This window comes from Papilio polytes, unplaced genomic scaffold, assembly GCF_000836215.1.
Source record: "Papilio polytes unplaced genomic scaffold, Ppol_1.0 DF823879.1, whole genome shotgun sequence".
Classification (NCBI taxonomy): domain Eukaryota; kingdom Metazoa; phylum Arthropoda; class Insecta; order Lepidoptera; family Papilionidae; genus Papilio; species Papilio polytes.
In genome coordinates this window covers 1,190,115-1,211,506 of record NW_013525325.1, presented here as the reverse complement: position 1 = coordinate 1,211,506, position 21,392 = coordinate 1,190,115, and the positions used below count along the sequence as shown (strand labels likewise).

At 33.2% G+C, this 21,392-nt stretch overlaps 3 protein-coding genes across 3 annotated transcripts; 2 read left to right on the top strand and 1 right to left on the bottom strand.

Moving 5' to 3' along the window:
- The first annotated feature begins 9,256 nt into the window (after nucleotides 1-9,256).
- On the top strand, nucleotides 9,257-13,895 carry LOC106103052 (transmembrane protein 127-like). Its single transcript, XM_013282701.1, has 4 exons — nucleotides 9,257-9,461; nucleotides 10,212-10,460; nucleotides 11,886-12,185; nucleotides 12,367-13,895. The coding sequence occupies exons 1-4, from the start codon at nucleotides 9,392-9,394 to the stop codon at nucleotides 12,645-12,647; spliced, it is 900 nt and encodes a 299-aa protein (XP_013138155.1). The 5' UTR covers nucleotides 9,257-9,391; the 3' UTR covers nucleotides 12,648-13,895.
- A 1,510-nt stretch (nucleotides 13,896-15,405) lies between these two features.
- On the bottom strand, nucleotides 15,406-17,383 carry LOC106102996 (nuclear receptor-binding factor 2-like). Its single transcript, XM_013282623.1, has 2 exons — nucleotides 17,240-17,383; nucleotides 15,406-17,163 (listed from the first exon to the last, which is right to left on the bottom strand). The coding sequence occupies exons 1-2, from the start codon at nucleotides 17,261-17,263 to the stop codon at nucleotides 16,381-16,383; spliced, it is 807 nt and encodes a 268-aa protein (XP_013138077.1). The 5' UTR covers nucleotides 17,264-17,383; the 3' UTR covers nucleotides 15,406-16,380.
- A 192-nt stretch (nucleotides 17,384-17,575) lies between these two features.
- On the top strand, nucleotides 17,576-18,600 carry LOC106103015 (CEN-like protein 4). The gene is made up of 4 exons (XM_013282642.1): nucleotides 17,576-17,904; nucleotides 17,977-18,069; nucleotides 18,147-18,201; nucleotides 18,359-18,600. The coding sequence occupies exons 1-4, from the start codon at nucleotides 17,668-17,670 to the stop codon at nucleotides 18,550-18,552; spliced, it is 579 nt and encodes a 192-aa protein (XP_013138096.1). The 5' UTR covers nucleotides 17,576-17,667; the 3' UTR covers nucleotides 18,553-18,600.
- Nucleotides 18,601-21,392: the final 2,792 nt, after the last annotated feature.

The window sequence follows — 21,392 nt, the reverse complement described above, 5'->3', positions numbered from 1 at the left end:
CTGACTAGAAGGGAGATGAGGCGGGGGTTGGGAGTCATGTCAGAGATTTTATTGTAAAATCTTTGGCGATTCGCAATCTAAATTTAGGAATTGATTTGTACACCATAAGTTGATAAAAGGTATTAATATATGAAAAACAAGGAAGTAATAATTACTCAAAAATTTCGGATTTATAATATGTTACGAGTATTAGATAATTACCAGCTGCAATCCTTGAGGTTGCGCTGATATGCCGTTTGTCTTGAGAATCTTTATTCCTCGCATTGTTGAATGGTGTGCCCTTAGTGGTATTTCCAAACCGCTACGGTTTAAGTTCTTCAAGACACCAATCAAAACTCAAATTTCAACAAGGTCCGTGTAGCCTTGTACTTTTTATTCTGAGCAAGATATTTTACAACCATATACAGAGTTATTCTTAACGGACGGATCAACGGCTTTGTAGAATTAGAGCAGTAGAGTGACAAGGGAAGGGGGCATCTTGCCCCGGGCGCGGCTCTTATGGGGCGACAAATGGTCCGCAAAACAATATTATTTATTTCTGGACACTAAACTAAAATTATAAATAACGACAATACAAATGTAATAGATGTTACTTCGAAAATAAAACAGAACACGAATCTAAACCAAACAGCTCAGCTCAATACAGCTCCTCAAATTTAAAGAAATTCAGTTTTAAGAAAAAATTCAACTTTGTTTTTGATATGTTCTCCTGTGAGTTATTCCAAAAAAGGGATAACGGTACTAAAAGCCCAATTATAAGGCTTGTTAAACAAAAAAATTACCACTGTAAACACATTATTTTAAACGTAAGGGCAGATTTTAGTCGGGAATCCGAATTTTCTGATTATTTTTACAAAAAATTAAATAACTTTAAAACTATAAAAAATTAGGCAACATACATGCTTGCTGCTTAAATTATATTTATTGAATTCCTCTTCCTCCACAAAGCCATTGATCCGTCCGTTAAGAATCGCCCTGTAAATGTAAATAAAACTCTAAACTGATTTCTAAGAAAAAGCGTCCCTTTTCAAATCGCCACTTGTTTCTGTAGATCTTCAATCTAAATCTTCCCCTGCCATGTTGTTGTTTAATATCAAATTCACTACAGTTACTCAAAATATGTAAATACAATCTGACACGGGACAAGATTACTTAAGTTAGTAAGACGTAAAATTAAATTGGAAACACTAAAGTAAGCCGATCCAATCACGCGCTTAGAATGTCCGTATGAGTTATTACAAAAGGCAAAGACACAAATGTAAGATTAAAAATTCTTAATTCATTAGGTATATTATCCAGGGAAATTTAAAAAATTTTAAAGTCCTTTAAATTAGTAACGCTTACGTTAATTTTAATTAAAGCCTTTTAGTAAACTTTATTACAATAAACTTATGGGGTTAATATCTTAATTAACAAGTTAACAAAGTTGTTAAGAGACCTTATCGAGAACGATAACCCTTATAATGTACTAAGAGTATCGATATAAGCATCTAAGTGAATAATATTTCTTAGAAAATACTTATTAAATAAAAGAAACGCAAAAGTGTAATATTTAATTTCTAAACTGAAGTTCAAGCTTTTGTTAAAAATCATTGTTTTCATATAAAAAGGTGGAAAACGAGCAAGCGGCCACCTGAATCCGCCAAAATAGTGAAGTGACGGCTGCACAGAGACATTCACAATAACGGATGTCTAGCCTACCTTTATAATAATCAATGGAGGAGAGAACCCACATAAAGAGGATATTTCTCCTTCCTATGTGTCTTCTACAGTGTCAAATCCACATTCACTTCCCATCGTTTTCTTATAAGAAAAAAGGTGGGAAGGAAAAGGGACTAAAGATGGGCCGCCGACATCACACGACACACGACGAAACATGGTATTGCCTGTCGTCTATGTCGCCGTGGTATTACTTTTTTAAAGCAGCTCAGTAGTGTTTGAGCTACTTTAATACATACAAATCTTTCCTCCTTATAATATTAGTATAGATAGTAAATAAAAATTAATTTTTTAAATCATAAAAAGGCCCAACTTACTGTACTCTCGTCGACATAGGTACATCACCACGATAAGCATTATCCTTTTGTATGTAGAGGGAAAAATAATTTCATACGCTAATATAATAGAGTTATTATAATTTGTTCGTTGAATAAATTTAAATACTAGCTGCCTCGAGATCCAATTTCCACTAATCCTTTAGCCGCAATATTAAATCAGAGCAGCACAGCTAACAAACGTAACTATTAAAAATGTTTACATGTCAAATTTTACTATGATATTTGATGCCCGAAAAGGCGATTAGATATCGTTCGGGCGAACTTTGATGCAGCAGCGTGGATTGGATGCGACTATTCATCGGGTGGAAATAAGTACTAATTTTAGATTAAATTGTATCAAAGTAACTTGTGACATTATCTGAGATTCCTATTAGCTTTTGCATAGAGCAACTGCATGTGAAAGGTAAATAAAATGAAAAAAGTGCACAGGGAGAAATAGTGTATTATCGGCGAAGAAATTCAAACATGTGTGAAGTCAACCAACCCGCAGTGGGCCAGCGTGGTTGACTAAGGCCTAGTCACCCTAATTTAGGGTAGGCTTAGAGCCCCTCGGTGGGGACGTATGGTGAGTTGTTGATGATGATGATGATGATGAAATAGTATACAAATAATTACGGTAAAAGTATCGATGCTGGAGATATTGTCGAACTCAAGGATTAGTGTAGGGATACATATATATCTAGGATATCAGCCCACCACCACCCACGGCCCCACCGACCCTCAGGTCATACGAGCCGAATCGTACATATATACGTATCTGGAATATCAATGCATATCTGCAATTTTAGCACGACGGAACGGGAAACTAAAAGGATGTCGATTACAAATACATAAACACTTTATGAAACAACTGGCTGATTTCCTAAAAAAACATTTCAAACATTCAAGAATAAATCTTTGGTCATCTAATGTCTAATTTAATTAAATACTTATGACGACGGATAAGTCCACACATATATTTGAAGCGTATACTAGTTTTTGAAACTTTGCATATACACATTTATTCAGTTGACTGTAGCACAACAACACTGCTAGGCAAAAGACACTTTTAAGTATATTTATGGAAAAAAATGGAAACAATTGTGATTTACTTATGTTCATATCCGTAAATCCATTTTTACAAGTCTAATAAATTAAGACCATCCTTTCGTAAAAACCTTTGGACCAATGCCAACATATCTGGCGTTGCAATGAACTATTGGTGTAAATAAAATAGTGTTATGATACATTTTTTTAATGAAGATATAGTTCTCTGTGCCCAAAACTACAACGAGTATGTTTAAAATGTTGTTTTTCGTTGTTCTATTCTATCTCGCGGAGTTTCGTCGAATTTTAAAACCTAGACTAAGGCCGAATGATGGTAGAAAGTTCATTATAAAAACATTTCCAAGTATTCGAGTATAGTACCTCTGTACTAAAATATCGCTGAAGTTATGAATAGTCAAGTATTTGTAGGAAATTTATAATATAGAGAATTATTATATCTATGCAAATGTGATAGAGATACGTATGTAACGTAGGAAATAATATGAATGGTTGCCGATAGTACAAAACTAGTAATTTAGTGAAAAAAATAGATTTTACAAGTTTCACTGTAATGTGAACTCGTAGGATGAGAAAATTCACTTAACCGATTCGTAACGACTGCCCTATCTCTTTGGGTTACGATTGATAGATATTTAGACACAATTTTTTTTAATGTAGACGGACGGCGACGGCCATATTAACAATACTTGTAAATTACTTAAAAACAAATAAGCTTAACTCCAGGGCAACTACATATGGATATCGAACGTTCCGTGGTGACAACCAGAAAAATACTGAGCTTGTTAGCGATTAGCGACTGAAGGCCTGCGCCACTCCTTGCCAAGTCTTTTATAAAACTACCCCCACTATTCCTTCTGTTTTGTAATATTTTCCTAACAATATTTATTTAAATAAAGATAAATGGTATTGACTAATAGCACAGACTAACAAATAACTTTTAAGAATGCAGAATAAATCAAAATAGTTAAAAAGCTTAAAATAGTTAAAGCGATATAACATTATCCTGTGGGTTTCTGTACCGCTTATAATATTTCTTTGTTGAATTTTTTCAATTTATGTTTTTGTCCAATAAATAAAAAAAATGTTTAAACGTAGTTGTGTACAGTTGCAGAAATCCACGGTTTTCCATTTTCGGGAAAAATAAGTCTGTTTTCCTTGTTATAAGTAATCAGTTAAGTACAAGTATTTTGCGTAATAATACTAAACGCAATTAGCCCCGTACCACTGACCAAACATTTTTTCATGCAGATTTAAATGCGGCGCCCTATTGGTTGTTTCGCGTCGTCGTTTGCATACTTACAAAACTTTGACACGATTGTAGCTTGTAAGGTTGTTAATAGAATTCCGACTAAACTATGGTAGACACTGTGTCATTTAATATATTACATTTGAAATAAATGTTTTATCAATTGCGTAATAAACGTTAATAAGTATGGGAATTTGAATAAGCATTATATATATTTAGAATACTAGGAATGTGATAACTTTGTACGTCTTTTTAAGGAAATCAGGCGAATTAAAAAAGACGATGATAGACAGTATTATAGTAGACCCTTATTCTCACGGGTGCTTTTTTTACGCACGGCGTAGGCTGATTTTTACTGCGTCGCTATAACATACGTTTTAAAATCACTCTTATTTCAATCGCACAGTATTCAAAATATAACACTGTGAAGTAAAAACCGTGACGTTTTTAAAAATGCGACAGATTTTTATTAACGGAATTGCGCTGTCGTATGAAACCATTTGTTCATTTTGCACGCTTTTTTTAACGCGCTAAAACGGCCTTGCGAATGTAGCCTTAATGTTAATATCGGAGAAGTTTACAAAGTCGTTGTAATAAAAATATGAATTCCTTTATGTGTTATTATTGTATTTCAACCAATGGACGACGATACAGATATTTAAACGTGCGAATTCTTCGACATGTTCTATTACAATAGACGTACTCGTATATGGAACGTGCTCTCAATTCTAACTATCCATCCGCAAAGTTACAGAACTGAATAATAAACAAAATGGTTCTTGCCCAATTTCCTATCCATTCTTTAGCAAGTGTAATACATCAAGGGTTCTGAACAATTTGCTTACTAAGACATATTTCAATTCCTAACAAAAGTACCATGTTACAATAAAAGCCATTATTATTGAGCGATCAGAAAGGATTGAAAAATTATGTTAGAAATACTAAAGCTTGATACATAATTCATGATGTATTGAAGTAACATAGAACATTATTATGCCATATCACAACCTTTTCGTCGTAGATTATAGTCGTTATGCGGCATTTTGTTTTTGCTAGTAAAAAACTGACAACTTTTTACATTGGTTGTTGTGACTGTTGGCACTTAGACATTTAAATTATACATATTATTAACTTTTCCTCGAATAATTTAATTAAATTTTTACGTTTAAGTTTTAGTATTTTAGTGTAAAGCAAATGTACGCTGCTGTAGCAAACGGCAAATGATGACAACGCGTACTCGATAACGAGCGGTATATCATGTTTTTGCGAACGCGGTTTTCATTCAGCTTCGGTTGTGATAAATCTTCTACAGCAATTGTTTCGATCGCAATTAATCACTTTAAAATATTTCGCACTAATGAATTGTTACATTAATAATTCAAGACGTCTTCCAATTTCAAATACTTTTGTATATATAACTAGCTTTCGCCCGCGACTCCGTCCTCGTGGAATTAAGAAAAAACCAGAAGTGTATGTGTGTCTATGTGTATCTATACTATGTATGTATACTATCTATACTATATATGTCTATAAGCCTATGTGTATCTATACCAAATTTCATCGAAATACGTTCAGCCGTTTAGGCTACAAACTCTAAAAAACATCCATCCATCTAAAGCATCACATTTATAATATTAGTGTGATTGAATATTTAGGTTAGACAATACAGTATGAACATTGAGTTCAATGAGGGTACAATGAGTCCATTGTACACGTCTTTCCCAGACACTAGAGATTCCTTGGACGAATTTATGACGATTTGACCCAACTTACCTCTATATAAAGTTGCTTCGTTTGGGCGCTAGAGGGCTCTTAAGTTTGCCAGTTATTTAACATTTGGCAAAATATCTCGAAAATCCCTAAATACATTTATTCACATTGAAATCATGGTTTATGTTTGTTAAACTACACCTTTTTGTGGAACAAACATTTGTCATCAAATCATCAGTGGGCGCGAAAACTCGAACATCAAAACAATTTTTAATCATATTTTTACAATCGTCTTTATATTCGCTGCCAAGTTTTTTTCTGAGATATGTACATATATGTACATCTTGCAGTTAAAATAAGGAAAATAAAACCTTATGCTAAGGGCGTAAGAGTCTTGTTGCACGCAAAATAAAATTGAAACCGAGTGAGAGAGCTCCAAGTGTCCGCTGTGTCCCTTTCTAACAGTGACCTTGAGTTGCCAGAAATCAATCCTTTCGTTGGTAGCAAAAAATAGGCGATTGATGTAATGTAATTAATTAAAAACATTTACTTCTGAAATGTATCTAATTAATAATAATAATTTAATAAAGTCATGTTAAAGCAACTTTATTTCTTGTTACACGCAAAACCTTCTTAACGCAAATATTTTGTGATTGCCGTACAGGTTTTACATTTGTTTGAAATTCGGACACCTGAACTGACAACCCTACATGACATTCCGACTCAGACGTTAATGGCGGAGTCTTTTTTGATTTTGTGATATTTTAAAAGAATTTTAGTTAAAATGGGAAGAATTTGTGTCGTGGATGCTTGCCGAACGAGTATTATGCTTGTAAGTTATGTTTTCACAGGTAATAGTTTTAAACATAATTTGTTGTCGGAGAATAAGGGTGACCATGCATTACTATACAATACTATTTTAAGAACAAATAGCTTAAACACCTATGCATTTATTTAGTCCTTTTTCTATTAAAATAACTTTGTTTTAATTTCAGATTTAAGATATAAGGAATAAGCTAAGGTTGGGGCACAAACTTCACAAGACTCTTTTATTTAGCAATGTCTGATTTAGAATTATATATTTTGTATTGTTTTTAGTAAATACATTAATGATAACAGTAATACATTAAAATCCATCCGAATCAATAATCTGCTGACGTTCGACAACTAAAACAAGATTTTTTAAACACTGTCCTTAAATCATATTTTAACATGGTCACTATCGCAAGAGAGGGATAAAAGGAACAGTTATTGAGGTCTCGCTCGGCGTAAATTTTGCGCAAGACCTCATTCCTGTTCTAGTAGTACTTTCATGGTCCAGTTATGTCCAGATTTAATCACAACGGATATATGGACGGATACGGATACAATTTCGATTTAAAGGAAAACACATGTGTTACGATATACAAAAAAAGAGAAAACATACCAACAAATCACCGAATCATGTGACAAATGAAGGTGTGTATAGGTCTAGAAGGGTCACATGGCACCCGGTAATTTTGTGAACTATAATTATCAGTTAAATGTCAAGGTAATAGTGTCGCAGGTTGCTTTTGGGATATTTTATTGCGGCGAAACAGCGGGGTTAGACAGTAAAAATCAAAAAACGAAACGTTCCATCGTTTCGTCTAAGCGATAGCGTCTCTCGTTTTCCCGAGAAAGCTAGACAGTAACAGACGATAGTCACTTTCGTGCAGACGAAGGTGAATCGTCAAAAAAAACTAATTATTGTCTCTGCTGACGATGACTGTTGTGTCATCTGAATTTGACGTATAAAAATGTAAAATGTTCACGTCAAAAATACAGTTGAGATTCAAAAGTTAGTGAATTGTGTTGGAGTTTAAAATTTAAGAAAAATGAGTAAAAACGCGAGCAGCGAACAAATCGCCGTGATGTCTCTGCTGCCTCCTCTTCAGCAGCAATTGATCCTACATCTGATTTTGGTCATAGTCAAAGTAAATACTAACATACATATGAATTGAAACACTACAGTTTTAGATTGTATCTTTCCTGTTCCTAGCTTTTCCACCAAGCTTTAAACACATAATTTATTGACAGATGCATCGCAGAACAGACGAAGACGCGTTTTAAAATCAACGCCACGGACCTCCTCTATTGAGACGCCGTATGATCGAGTGGCAAAAGAGTTTGCTGCTGCGGAATTACAGCGGTTGAAGTTGGAGGAGGACCGTGACAGGAGGCAGCATGCATTAGAAATAAAAAGGCTTGAGCTGGAAACCTTGCGTGAAACCAATCTTGACGCAAGGGAAGCTGTCAGAGCCCAGATTGATAGGGATACAATAAATATCCAACAAGCATTCCTCAAACTTCTTCAAGACGCCATAACAAAATTTTCTCATTGACATTACTTCCTTTTTATCTGCTGGTGGTTCATTCTACCAATCTGGTTATAATAACGAAGTAACGGCGCGAGCCAAGGTTCGCTAGGGGTTTATCCTCTAAATCCGGTTATAATAAAGAAGTAACGGCGCGAGTCCCATGGAGGGCGACACCTTGGGTTGGCTGAGAAAAGAATGTAGCTTTGATAAGCAGTCTCAAAGGCAAAAACATCTAACATTTACATAGTTTTTATTTGTAACTTGTGTTTTTTATGTTAATTTTGAAATAAAAATGATCGTAAATAAAGTTTATTTTTCATTATCATCTAAAGGGTCTAAGGTTATATTTATATACCATTTAAAGATTTTTCACCTTAGAAGATTAAATTAATATTAATTAATAATTAAAGACATTTAACTAAAGTTGATTCAGTTGATCTCGAAGCAAAACGAGACACCTTTGAGAATCGCCTCAAAAACGAACGATCGTGTCGCTTTAAAAACGATTATGTTTGTCATTTCGTGTTACTGTCTAGGAATTTTAAAGGAAATAGTCGAAAAACGACAGACGAAAGACGAAAGCGACCTTCGTGCGTGTCACTGTCTAAGATTTTAACGCGTGACGTCAGACGTCAGTGTCTCAACCAATCACAATCGAACGATAATCGCTTTCGTTTCGTTCATGTTTTTTACTGTCTAACCCCGCAGGGCAGTCCATTTGAAAATGTATATCATCGTGTGTCCGTTGCTACGTCTGAAATTCATTGGCCATTTTGGAGTTCACAAAATTCCCGGGTGCCATCATGAGCTATATTTCACTATACTCTCTTCATATTTGTTTCAATTCTGTCAAACTGTCAAATGTCAAATGCAAATGTCAAAATAATATATTTCAATTACAGAATGTGGATATATGTTGTGTGTTAAGTTTTGTTTTCAGTGTAATTGCTTTTTCACAATTATTGTAGAATTTGGTCTAGTTATTTTGTTATATGAGTTTCTTTTATTTCCGTGATAACATTTGTGGGACCAACACTATGGGATGTTTGACATGGATTCGAGGTATGACGTCGAACTCTGCGAAAAAATATAAAATAAATATAAATGTCACTACAAAATGTCTTTAAAACGTTTTAAATTACTTTTATGTAAATGCAAAATTTTATAAATCTTTATGTATGCAACAAAGTCCCTTGGTCTGGTATATAAGGCACTTTCTAGTTGAGTTTATGTACCTGTTATGAATGTTGATAACTTTGTTGTATAAGACTGTAGATACAACCGAAGCAATAACTATAGTATCAAATATATATAGGGTATTACTCCAAGATGTGCGTCAAGGCTCCCTCTGAGGTGCCACCACTGTGATAGTTGTCTATTTTTAGAAATTAATTACTGTCTCCACATGCAAGGCTCAATTAACTACAAACTTTGAATTATTTGTATATCTTTTTTTATTATGTCCTTAATGTTTTTAAAAAGATTATAGTGAAAGTTACATTTTAAGAAAAATAGTAGATTAGGAGTTCCTAACAAGTATGTATATATAGATATGAAAAAAATGAGATATTGTGCATCCAATCCATGAATTGTTTTTGTTACGGTTTGTTTGCAGTTAGGGGACAAGATTGATATCTCACTAAGGGTGCACTTAATGCTAAACCTGGCCATTGTTAGAGTTTTCCGTAGTTTCTACTCCATACTTTGACTACTGGATATTACAAATTATTTTACTAGTCTCTTTCATGTTATTGTACAATTTTTAACAATTTATTGGTTACAAAATTTATTTAAATATATGTATTGTTTTAGGTCTTAAAATACAACTACCCTTTAAAGATAAGGAATTAAATAAGATTGCTGCATTCTTCAATGTGATTACATTCTTGTTGACATGCGCTGCTCTAGTGCAGCCCAGTTGGTTTAGGATTAAAGGTCTTCACTGCACACAGAGCCTGTCACCCGCACAGTTCTTCACATTTGATGATGATGATGATGATGATCAGCTGACAATACATCAGAATAAAGATTATGATCCAATCAATAGATCTGACTTTAATGGTAAGTCAAAATTTTTTTTATAAGGGGCAAACGACCAGCAGGAACACTAAGATGTTCATAGACACCCATGAAAATTGCAATATCAGTGGAACTGCAGATGCATTGCCGGCCTTTGAGGACATACATAACATTACTTTGTTTGGAGACAAATCAGTGATATGTATAACTATTGGTCATTTGCAGAAGTTTTGTTCATGTTTTCCGCTCTTAATAACAATGGCTACATTCTGAGTTCTTCTCTCCAGTACTGTCAGTTAACATGTAAGATTATGTGGCCATCAGTAAAGCATCTGACAACGAGTAATATACACATCAAATACTTTGAAGTGATCAGAATTAGAGATTTAGCAATTGATATATGATATAACCTTTTCCAACAAATGGTCAATATTATATTTTTTATATTAAAATGTGGCAAATGAGCAAAAAGCTATCTTAAATTCACTGTAATAGCAAAGTGATTGCTGTCCTTTAACAGCCACAATTATCCTAATTGAATCAACCCAGGAAGGGATGCATGAAAAGGATATTTCCCCAGCCTATATGTACCCTCTGCCTAATGTTCTTCACCTTCCAATCCATCCCTTATGACAAAAGCATGAGAAGGGAAAGAGGGCTATAATTAGTTCGTTTAGCCTAAGTTTAGTCCGGTTTCTGTTCCACCCTTTTCTTAAGAGGAAAGGATGGGAAGGGAAAGTGAATTAAACGGTATAGGACGCATAGAAAGCGAAAATATCCAGTTTATGTACGTCTCCTCTTCTGATGATTAAGGTGAGCTACGCATCTGCAATTACGGATAACTATGGGCCGTTGTCTTCGCCATTTCGGCGGCTGTAAGTGGTCGCTTGCTTGTTTGCCACCTTATAATATTTGAAAAAAAAATTAGGCCTCCTTCTCTTCACAACATTTAGGGCGAAACGTGGAATTTTGCATTTGGAATTATATCATTATTAAATCATTAGCTAATTAGAATGTGAAAGCCATATGATTATGCGAAAAACTATAACGCAATCTATTGTTATCATATTACATGATGTCATACTATTAATTACATAAGTGTGTTGTTATTTTTTTAACATAATGGTGGTTACGCATAAATAGGTTAGGGTGCGGCCACAAAACGTAGGTTAATTAAAATTATGATTCAGAATGTGTCTATTTCTTTTTTATTCTATTTTATTTCAGACTTAGATTTAGACACGTAATTTTGATGTAACATAATACTAAAATTATATGAACACAATAAATAGGTATTAATTTGCTGGCGTAAAGATCCCTGTTCTAAAAATTACCTCTTATTTTCCTTGTAAAAAAAAGCGATAAATAATGAGAATAATATGTTTGTACATGTGTTTCTGATAATTAAAACTAACTATTAAAATTAAATTTGTAAGTATGAAATAATAATTAGTGCTATTTTTCAAGGCCTACCGCCGTGTACGACTCCGGAGATCATAACACTAATGAGGGTGTTAATATTGTTATGCTTCATGGTGTTGTTGTGCTCGTGTATCGGCGTACTGATTAATCTGACCAGTCTTAACAGCAAAGCTATAAAAATGCTGCGAAGGAACGCCATACCGAGCATAATGTGTGTGTTTTGGGTAATCGCCATTGTTGGCGTGTGCTACTACACAACAGTTGTGCTCGGTAACGTCAACAATAGCGACCCGAACACAATACAAGTCGACTACGAGTATGGATTCTACACTATAACAGGAGCAGGTATGGTTTAAATATAACAAATTCTTAACGTATCAATTTTTAATGTATTTACAGTTTTATACTAGTACGGTGGGTAGTTGCAAAAAAGCAAACTAGCCTACAACTTCGCTTTAATACATTTTACTTTCCTGTTGTTAATTTTAGGTTTAATTTACTTAAAAATGCAAATTAACATTTACAGGTGCTCTCGCATTGTTAGCGTCTGCCGCTAATTTGTGGGGAGCGCCGTTGTCTATCGATGAAGACTTGCAAAGGCGGAACTTGATGGAGGATTGGGACGGGTACGAGGCGCACAGTGTGGGGCCCACGCCCGCGGTGCCCGCGCTGCCCCCCTACACGCCCACTGCTGACTACATATCCACATTGCCCTCCAACTTTGCCCCACCAATGCTCGGCACTCAGCAGTATTTCCCCTTCGATGATCTGTCCATTCTACCCCCACCGCCGCCTTACACGCCTTGAGCTTTCACATTAGGTTGAAGTATAGTTTATTCCGATATCGGTCTTTTTGATATAATGCGGTGTTGACGTTATCTTTACGTTTACTAATTACATTTTAAGGCTTGTGACAGAAAGTGTCAATATTGATACACAATTGGAATATGTTTTATTTCATGTCTAGTTTATTCAAATTCTCCTATAGATAGACACTAAGGTATATAGAAGCAATCACGCTTTTGTAATTATATTTATGAAAGTCATCGATTCTCTGAGTACGGTAGAAAAGGAACAAAATAATTGTTAATAATTGCTCAGGTTTATTTTGCATATCTTTGTGATAAAACGCATTGAATTTCTACCATCCAAAGAAACGGGATAAAAACATTGTTTAATACAAGATTGTTTTTAAATAACGCGTTAATTATGAATATGTTTTAAACGCCAAATATAGTCCAAGAAGTAGCAGTATCATAACATTGTCCGTAACACTAGTTTTAACGTGTTCAAGCTATTTTTACCGTTTTGTAAACCGTATTTTTTAGTTATTCAATAGCAATATGCCTTAAAATATGCTACGAATATATCATACTAATGGCTTTTGAAATCCAAAACAATACGACAAAATTATCTGCTTTCTTGTTCACTAACGCCATTAACAGTTGAATACTTAAAATGAGATTAATGCTGTGTTTCTGATGTCTTCATTTATTGCATCTTTACTTAGTGATATTACTATTATGTCGACCTATGTTTCAACGGAATTAAATGCAAGTTACGTACGCATTTCATGAAGTTATCGAACCAATACCACTAACGAATGGTTAAATGTAACTCGGAAACCGGTCATAAATATTGTACCTTCGTCTTAAATGATTAATGGTCGGTTTCCTCGTTTTACTCTTTTGAAACTTAGTTCAACTGATGAAATGCTAGGTAATGACAGAATAAGAAAGCTTTAGCAACCCAGCTTAAGCCATGCTTAAATTTTAAATTCCATTGAAATTCTGTCACCTGTCAGATTGTAAATGACGCTTACGAAATGTTTTAGATTCGTGTCAATATCCCGTAGGTCATATTAGGTGAGGTTTAAATCTTACTTAAGCTATTTAGTAGATTTCACTGAAACGGCTTAACGGATCTGAATGTAATTGGGCAGATATATGTAGATTACTGTTTAGAAAAGCGCATAAAGTTACTAAGTTTTTTTTTTAATTCTGCGCAGACGAAGTCGCGGTCAAAAACTAGTAACTATTAAATAACAATGTGTTATAGTATTTTTAATAATCAGCTGTAATTTTAATATGTAATATATAGAAATGTTATTTTTATGTATATTATGGTTGTGAACTCTGGATTGAATGATTTACGGCGATTTGCCGTTTTAGTGCCTATTTGTGTCAAACAATATATATGTATTAGGGTCTATTTCTATATTTGAGAAATTATATCACAATTGGTTAAGTTTGAAATTTCTTGTAAAATTTTAGAGGCTAGGACAATTTCTTATTAAAACTAACCAAAAAATCCTACCTTGGAGCGCTTCAATCGCTAAAAAATGTCACTTTCTAATTTGCGATAAATTACTTTCATATTTTGTCGCAATATGACGTTTTTTATAATACAGGTCAGGCCATATTTGATTAGTTTGTTATTAACGATTGTGGTGGGTGTAGATAAATCTCGGTGTTACCCAAAAAGCATTGTTTCCTTCTTGAATGCGATGACAATAATTCTTGACAAGTCTCTGTGTTTCTGCCACATTTACTAGCTTTCTAACGATCTAACTAAATTTTAATAAATACGAGATTGTTAACTAGATAACGTAAATAGTGTTAATTTAAGATCAACTCATCACAGATATTACACGATTTTTAATCTATGCGCGATCACAAATATGTGATTTTTATGTTAGTTGTATTGTTTTTGAAAAAATTCCCTTTTATATTTTATCGGTGTAATAGACGCACAAGAATTTTAATGTACTTTGACAGAACTATATTCTTTGACACGCTGCGATATAACTGCGTATAGCTTGTCTATTGGAATATAGCGGTTAGTGATTAAACCGTACATATTCTTTGGTTAACGTTCTGAAATAATATTGTGATAAATAGTATTAAATCGTCACACTATAATTTGTTTTGACCATATTTTGCTTTTGGTTTCTACATTTCTTAACTATGTTTATCTTATTAATTTTAAAATATCTCATTTTCATTTTTAAATTGAAGTTAAAACTCACTCGAATTTTAGTTTTTTATAAGTTTTTAAATTCGAATAAATATCTTTACGTGTTTTACTTATTATAATATAGACTGCGCATAATTTTTCATATTAAATGAGTTCAACAGATCTGAAATACGGAAGTCATTGAATACTGAAATCTACTTTCATCTAGTGGTATTTCATGTTACCAAAAAAAATTAAGTGTTACTAGTATACTGTTAACTATATAGAAATCATAGGCTTAAGAATAGTTATTCCTAGTGAAGCTACTGGGAAGTTTATTTTTACATTTGAAAACAAAAATAGTTTTATTTTTGTGTATGACCAATATGCAATAATACATATCTTTAAAATATTCAAACATTGTTTTCTTTTAACCTTTACCAAATGAGTCATAATGAAGTAAAAAAAATAATTCCGAAATGCATGTCTATGTGGTGAACCTTCCATTCTTTAAAAAAACAAACAATATTTTGTAACAGTTCAGCAATGAGATATTTAGCTGAATTGAAAAACAAAACTTCTTGGGTTTTTTTTTAAATAAAACAAATTATTAAAGTCATAAAAAATGTTAAATACACCAGTACAAAAAGTCTGATAAGCATGTCAGTCTGAATTACATTCTAGACTAGACAGGCTTTAAATAGCATAACAAATATAAGGGGATCATAATTACCCCAGAACTACATTCCACAGGTGCATTAATACATATTGACAATAAAGTCAAAAAAGCACTGGAATGGTTTCATAATTCTTTTGCCATTAGAAAGCTATAATACTCTAAGTAAAATAGGCTGATAACTAGGTTTTTATTTAATTCCACTTAAACAAAGTGTCCATTTTTTATGAAGCTAGCGCTTGATGAAGTCCATGGTTAGATTTTAATTGCTAACAATCTATAATTGTAATATTTATTATATTATTGCTATTACAACTAATATGTCATGACATACTTGAAGTATATTGTCATTCAAACAATATGGCAGCTTGTAATTCCAATATGGAGCTGCTATAAAGTTTGAATCTTACAATAATTGTGTGATATAAAATCTGACTGAAACTGAACATACTTAAATCCAAATTTACACAAAAACTATGCAAGTTTTGAAACAATACTTCTACTGCTAATAATAAACATGTTCTAAAGAATTTATTAAAAGTCAAACTTTTCAAAATGTTAAACTTGACTTTTACATTGGAAGAAACAAATCACACCTATTTCTGGAAAGCCATTTAGGTCACAATAAAACAAAAAGTGGCCACAGAAAAATAATAATGAATTTAAACACCTGCCCATTTTGAAAAGACAACCCTAGAGTAAAAATTTATGAAAACTACAATTTTAGACAACACTGTCATAGGTCACTGCTTTAACACTTATTAAATGAAATTCAGTTTTTGCAATACAGTGGCAATCTGTACAACGGTATTAACAAAGTAAAGTAATAATAATTAATAAATAGTTTATAGGGAGCAGCTTGGATCACTTTTATTGCTTTACAAGAAACACTACTAAAGTTATTTTTATTTATTGGTCTTTGAATGCACTTAAATCAAAATTTGGTTGCTGATTTATTCTCTCCAGGACTAGAGCATTCATTGGCTGACTCAAATCTGTTGAATCATTTGAATTAGTTGCTATATTCAACTCATCTTTAGGTACAAATATTGTGGAGAAATTACTTTGTTGATTGTTAGAATATGATGATGGTAGATTCAAATATTTTACTCTTTCTTTTTCTAAATAATTAACCCGTTCTTTAAGAGTTACATTCTCATCTTTGAGAACTTCAACTTGTAGGACAAGTTGTTCTACTAGTGAATGTAAATTTTGACTGAGAATTTGCAATTCTTCAACAATAGTCTGTTGAGTTTTCTCAATTTTCTTGCCATCTGTAACATCACCAGAATATACTGGATCTTGTAACAGTCTCGATTCAGTGGTAGATGATAAATCTTCATTTGACATTTTGTGAAGTAATGCTTCAGATTCATTTATAGCTCTGTAAATAGCAATTTGTAGTTTAGAATACTCATTGCTCTGTAGTTTGAGATGTGGATCTCTGCTCAACAGTTTTATGTTTTCCATGGCTTTTTTAACGCGAGCATATTGTTCTTTTTTGCTCTTGATTAGATCCTTTTGTTTCAAATGATAACTATGTTGGAGGCTTATAGATTCCAGTGCTGCTGAAGAGGTGGTCGACTTCATAGCGTCTAATAATAATTCAGCTGCATTGTGATGGCATTGCATCGCATCATCGTATCTATTATTGATTAAATGGGCTTCTGCACGACGATGCTGTTGATGCGCCTGAAAAGTATTCTTATTAATTTCTTACCTATCTTTTGTTACATAAATTACAAGCACATAATTAGTTAATACATACCAAGTTGAGAGGATGTGATTCCATGTTTTATTCAATGTCTTGTTTTCATTTTTGTAAAAGATGCCTTAAAAACAAAAGGTTTTTTCAATTACTGCTTTTCCTGTCATTTGCTTGTCATGCTGACGTTGACGAGTGACATTTATTTGACATTAACATCTAAGGCGCAGTTTCGCCTTAAAACATATACAAAACAAAAACTTCTTTTCCTTTTCTTATTAAAATGTATATTGCATACTTTACTAAAATTAACATTAGTTTATGAAAGTAACAATAGCTAATGATAAAATTGCCATAACAGTGCTATTACTTGTTTATCTTAAACGCACTAATCAAAAAGTCCTGTTGAATCAACAATACGATTATGTTTGTAAACATTTATTTTGCAAGTTGAAATTCTTAATTTCCCGTACATTAAGTAAGATTTGACGATGAAACGTATACTCTCTATTAGTCTTACATTAAGCTTAAGTAGTATTATATGTGAAGGGTTACCACAATGCTCAATGGGAGATGTTAAGAGCCTGCTAGAAGGTTGCGACAGATTGACTGGACTCAACGTAACAAGTGTAGGAGGAACAATGGTCAACGATCACAACTGCGATGTTCTTCTTCCTAAACAAGTTTTTAGTGACGAGCCATTATTTCAATACGCATTAGCTGATTCGGTATGTGTTATGTTCAAGGGAAAATAGTATACAAAAAACTAATTATGACATTTATACAAAGTTTTATTGCAGAAAAAATTTTACACAATAATTATGGTAGATCCTGACGCACCACCTCAAACTGAGGGAGAGTTTTTCTTACATATGTTAAAATCTAACATACCTGTAAGTATTTTTACAAAAATCACAGAATCTTAAAAAAATCTTTACCAAAAATAAGACTTAAAATTTTAATATTTCAGGGTCTTGCACTTAGAGCGAAAGAGAGCATTAAAACATTTGGTATTGATTATCGAGGTAAATAATAACATTTACAAAGATTATTTTGTAAATAAAAATAATTAAACCGATTAGCCATACGCTTTAATCTTAACTTAAAATAAAAAATCTAATCATTTGCATATAAGATTTTTGACAATACAAGAAAAAAATAATATGTCCTTTGAATTTTCAGGTTATAAGCCACCAGCGCCACCTCGCGGCACCGGCCCACACCGCTACATAACACTGCTCTATGAACAAGGCGATGGCAACAATTTCCTACCGAGTGTACCGCCATCTCGTAGCCGTTTTACGCTTTCAAATTGGCTACGGGGGAAGAATTTGTGTGGACCTGTTGCTGCCACGCAATTTAGGACTCAATTCTAGATGGCGCTAGTTGTTCTCTTTTTCAGCAATTGTTTGAAAAAAATACGCGCTTTTGGACAAAATGTAAACATGAATTAACGGATTTACATTATTTCTTTTCATTGGTGTTATAACCTATAATTGATACTTGCTATTGCAAGTAACTAACCTATTCTTATACATATGTGTATTTCAAATAATTCCTTTACGTCTCTCTCTCTCATCTTTAGGCACCCCATCTGTAAATATATAAAAAAATGCAATTACTCAATACTTTCTATGTTTATTGCCTTTAGTCGGACGCCGTAAAACAATTTGTTGTAACGTTGTTGTTATTTGTTCATAATTGATGTTAATTAAATACAAATATAATTAATAAGATTGGCGCCAATGTTTACCTTCAACAAGCCTGACAAACAAACTTGAAAATATCCGGCAGCGTGCGGTGTCGGCGTAGGCTGCGCCGGCGCACGCGAGCACCGCCGCCTGCCGGCCCACGCCGCAACCACAGCGCCTAATTTATTTAAACAAATTATTTTCTCATCTTACACTAACTACTGGTTTTATTATCTGATTTATGTTCGCCGCGGTTGACGTTAGATAACTGCGGGCTATTTTACTGTTTACAGCTCTAATTTTACGGACCCACTCACAAATCTCTCTGAACTCAAGATATACATTGGACAGCGACTTTAAAAAGATAGCTGTGATTGATAACCAAATAAATAACAATAAGTTTGCTGTTATGATGTTACAATGTTAGGTTTGTTACTGTCATGTCTTACTATGTATTCATAGTCCGTATATAAGTATAACCAATTACTCACAGATAAATTACTTTTCTAAAAAAGTTCCTTCGGGTTTTCCGTCCAAATATGATGTAGGGGCCTTCAAGAAAAGAGCAAATCAGTATTTATTAGCGTAGAGAGAAGAGTAGCGCGTACCATCTTTCGACCACATCTTCACTCTCAGTCGGTGGGATTGTAGTCAAGCGCTAGGTTTAAAACTTAAAAAAAAAACAATGAAAGAATTTTTAAAATCAGCTCCGTAGTTTTTGAGTTATTTCATTACATACCAAAATACAAATGTTTCCTCTTTGTAATGTTAAGCTTACGCATTGTAATAATCATAAATAATTAAAATTCACGTCGCAAAAGGAGTTCCGAAGGTTATAGTGATTAGGGAAAATTAATAAAAAGATAGTTGCTTTTTCTTCTATACAACATTTCAATAATATTACGTACCATTAGAGTTGAATGGAAAGTTGGAAGGAACGAAAGTCCCCAAAGATTACTGTAGTGTGTTATTTTCATAATAACAAATGTTGTGCATAATCTTTTTATGATTTTTCCATTAAAACTGGATTAGAACAAAACATAATTTAAATTGATCTTGTAAATAATGAGTAATTATGAAATAACTGGTCATAAATAAAGTTCCTGGAACATGAATGTGAATTGCGATGCTGTTGACACTATGATTAATTACGGTTAACCACAAAGCAAATTGATCCCAATATATAAATTATAAATAAACTAGCTTTCGTTCTCGAATCCGTCCGCGTGGAATTAAAAAACAAATAAAAGTAGGTAGCTTATGTGTTCTTCCAGCCTATGCTCTAGATCGATGCCAGATTTCATCCAGATCCATTTAGCCGTTTAGGCTACAAACTCTAACAAACATGCATCCATCCATCTAAACTTTCACATTTATAATATTAGTAAGATGTGTGGTGTGACAAGAGTGGATAAAGTTAAGAATGTGTATATTAGAGGAAGTCTGAAAGTAGCGCCAGTGTTGGAGAAATTGAAAAGCGAAAGGTTAGCGTGTTGTGGACATGTTATGCGACGAGACGATGGAGACATAAACCAGAAAGTATTAAGAATGAATGTGGATGGCTACAAAGAAAGAGGAAGACCGAAGACAGTATGGATAGATTGTGTGAAAGAGTAGTTATATGCTCAAGAAGGGAGTGGATTTAGATATGACGGTTGATAGAGATGTATGGAAGAGCAGCACATGCTGTGCCGACCCTCCGTAAGGGATAAGGGATAAGGGATAAGGGCAAGTTGATGATGATATAAATTGTAAATATATATACTAAACATTTTAGTAGTTGTAAATACATTTTTACATGTTTTAACAGCATCATAAATTACAATAATTTATATTAGACCTTAGCTTCAATAGTAGGTTTATTTTTGTATACTAATTTTTTATTTCTGTACGAAAACCATTATTTGGTACACTTATTCGGCGACGATGAACGACTTCTGTACAAACATAATTTAATTAAAGAATGTAGTAACAAACTTTATTTACAATTCTTGTTTCGTAACACTCAATAGTTATCAATTATTTATTTTAAAAGTGTTGTCGCGAGAGTTTTTTTATTATAAGTCCAATTAAATTCTCTTTTGAAAATTGTAAAGAGGTGATCAAATTCTATTGGTCGGGTTGTCATATTGGAGGTTGAACGTGGCTTTTATCACAGGAAGCTGGTCTATCGTAAATTAATCGACATGGCTCTTCGAAAATACCAAATTATTAAACCGGTTTGGCGTGTGCGCGCTGGGTTGGGCCCAACCACCGGAAATGCTCTCGAGAAATGTAGTCATACAAAAACTATACCCGCATAAACTTACTATTATTAACATAGATCGCTTTAAAACATTTTTAACTATTAAAATCTAAAATAAACTACACATTTTAACTTAATATCTGTGTCAAATTGAGATAATAACAGTTTTATTAATAGTAATTTGTTTCAAGTAAGAGTACTTAAGAAATACTAGGCTTATCTAGATAACTCGCTTAAAAATAAGCCTATTATAAGTAATCCAATTTTAAAAAGGGATAAG

Excerpts from the sequence above, each read along its gene's own strand:
- LOC106103052 (XM_013282701.1), top strand. The coding sequence starts at position 9,392 with ATGAGTTTCTTTTATTTCCGTGATAACATTTGTGGGACCAACACTATG. Across the intron at positions 9,462-10,211 it reads ATGTTTGACATGGATTCGAG|GTCTTAAAATACAACTACCC; the intron begins GTATGACGTCGA and ends GTATTGTTTTAG. Across the intron at positions 10,461-11,885 it reads CAATAGATCTGACTTTAATG|GCCTACCGCCGTGTACGACT; the intron begins GTAAGTCAAAAT and ends CTATTTTTCAAG.
- LOC106102996 (XM_013282623.1), bottom strand. The coding sequence starts at position 17,263 with ATGGAATCACATCCTCTCAACTTG. Across the intron at positions 17,164-17,239 it reads AATCACATCCTCTCAACTTG|GCGCATCAACAGCATCGTCG; the intron begins GTATGTATTAAC and ends AATACTTTTCAG.
- LOC106103015 (XM_013282642.1), top strand. The coding sequence starts at position 17,668 with ATGAAACGTATACTCTCTATTAGTCTTACATTAAGCTTAAGTAGTATT. Across the intron at positions 18,070-18,146 it reads TGTTAAAATCTAACATACCT|GGTCTTGCACTTAGAGCGAA; the intron begins GTAAGTATTTTT and ends TTAATATTTCAG. Across the intron at positions 18,202-18,358 it reads ATTTGGTATTGATTATCGAG|GTTATAAGCCACCAGCGCCA; the intron begins GTAAATAATAAC and ends TTGAATTTTCAG.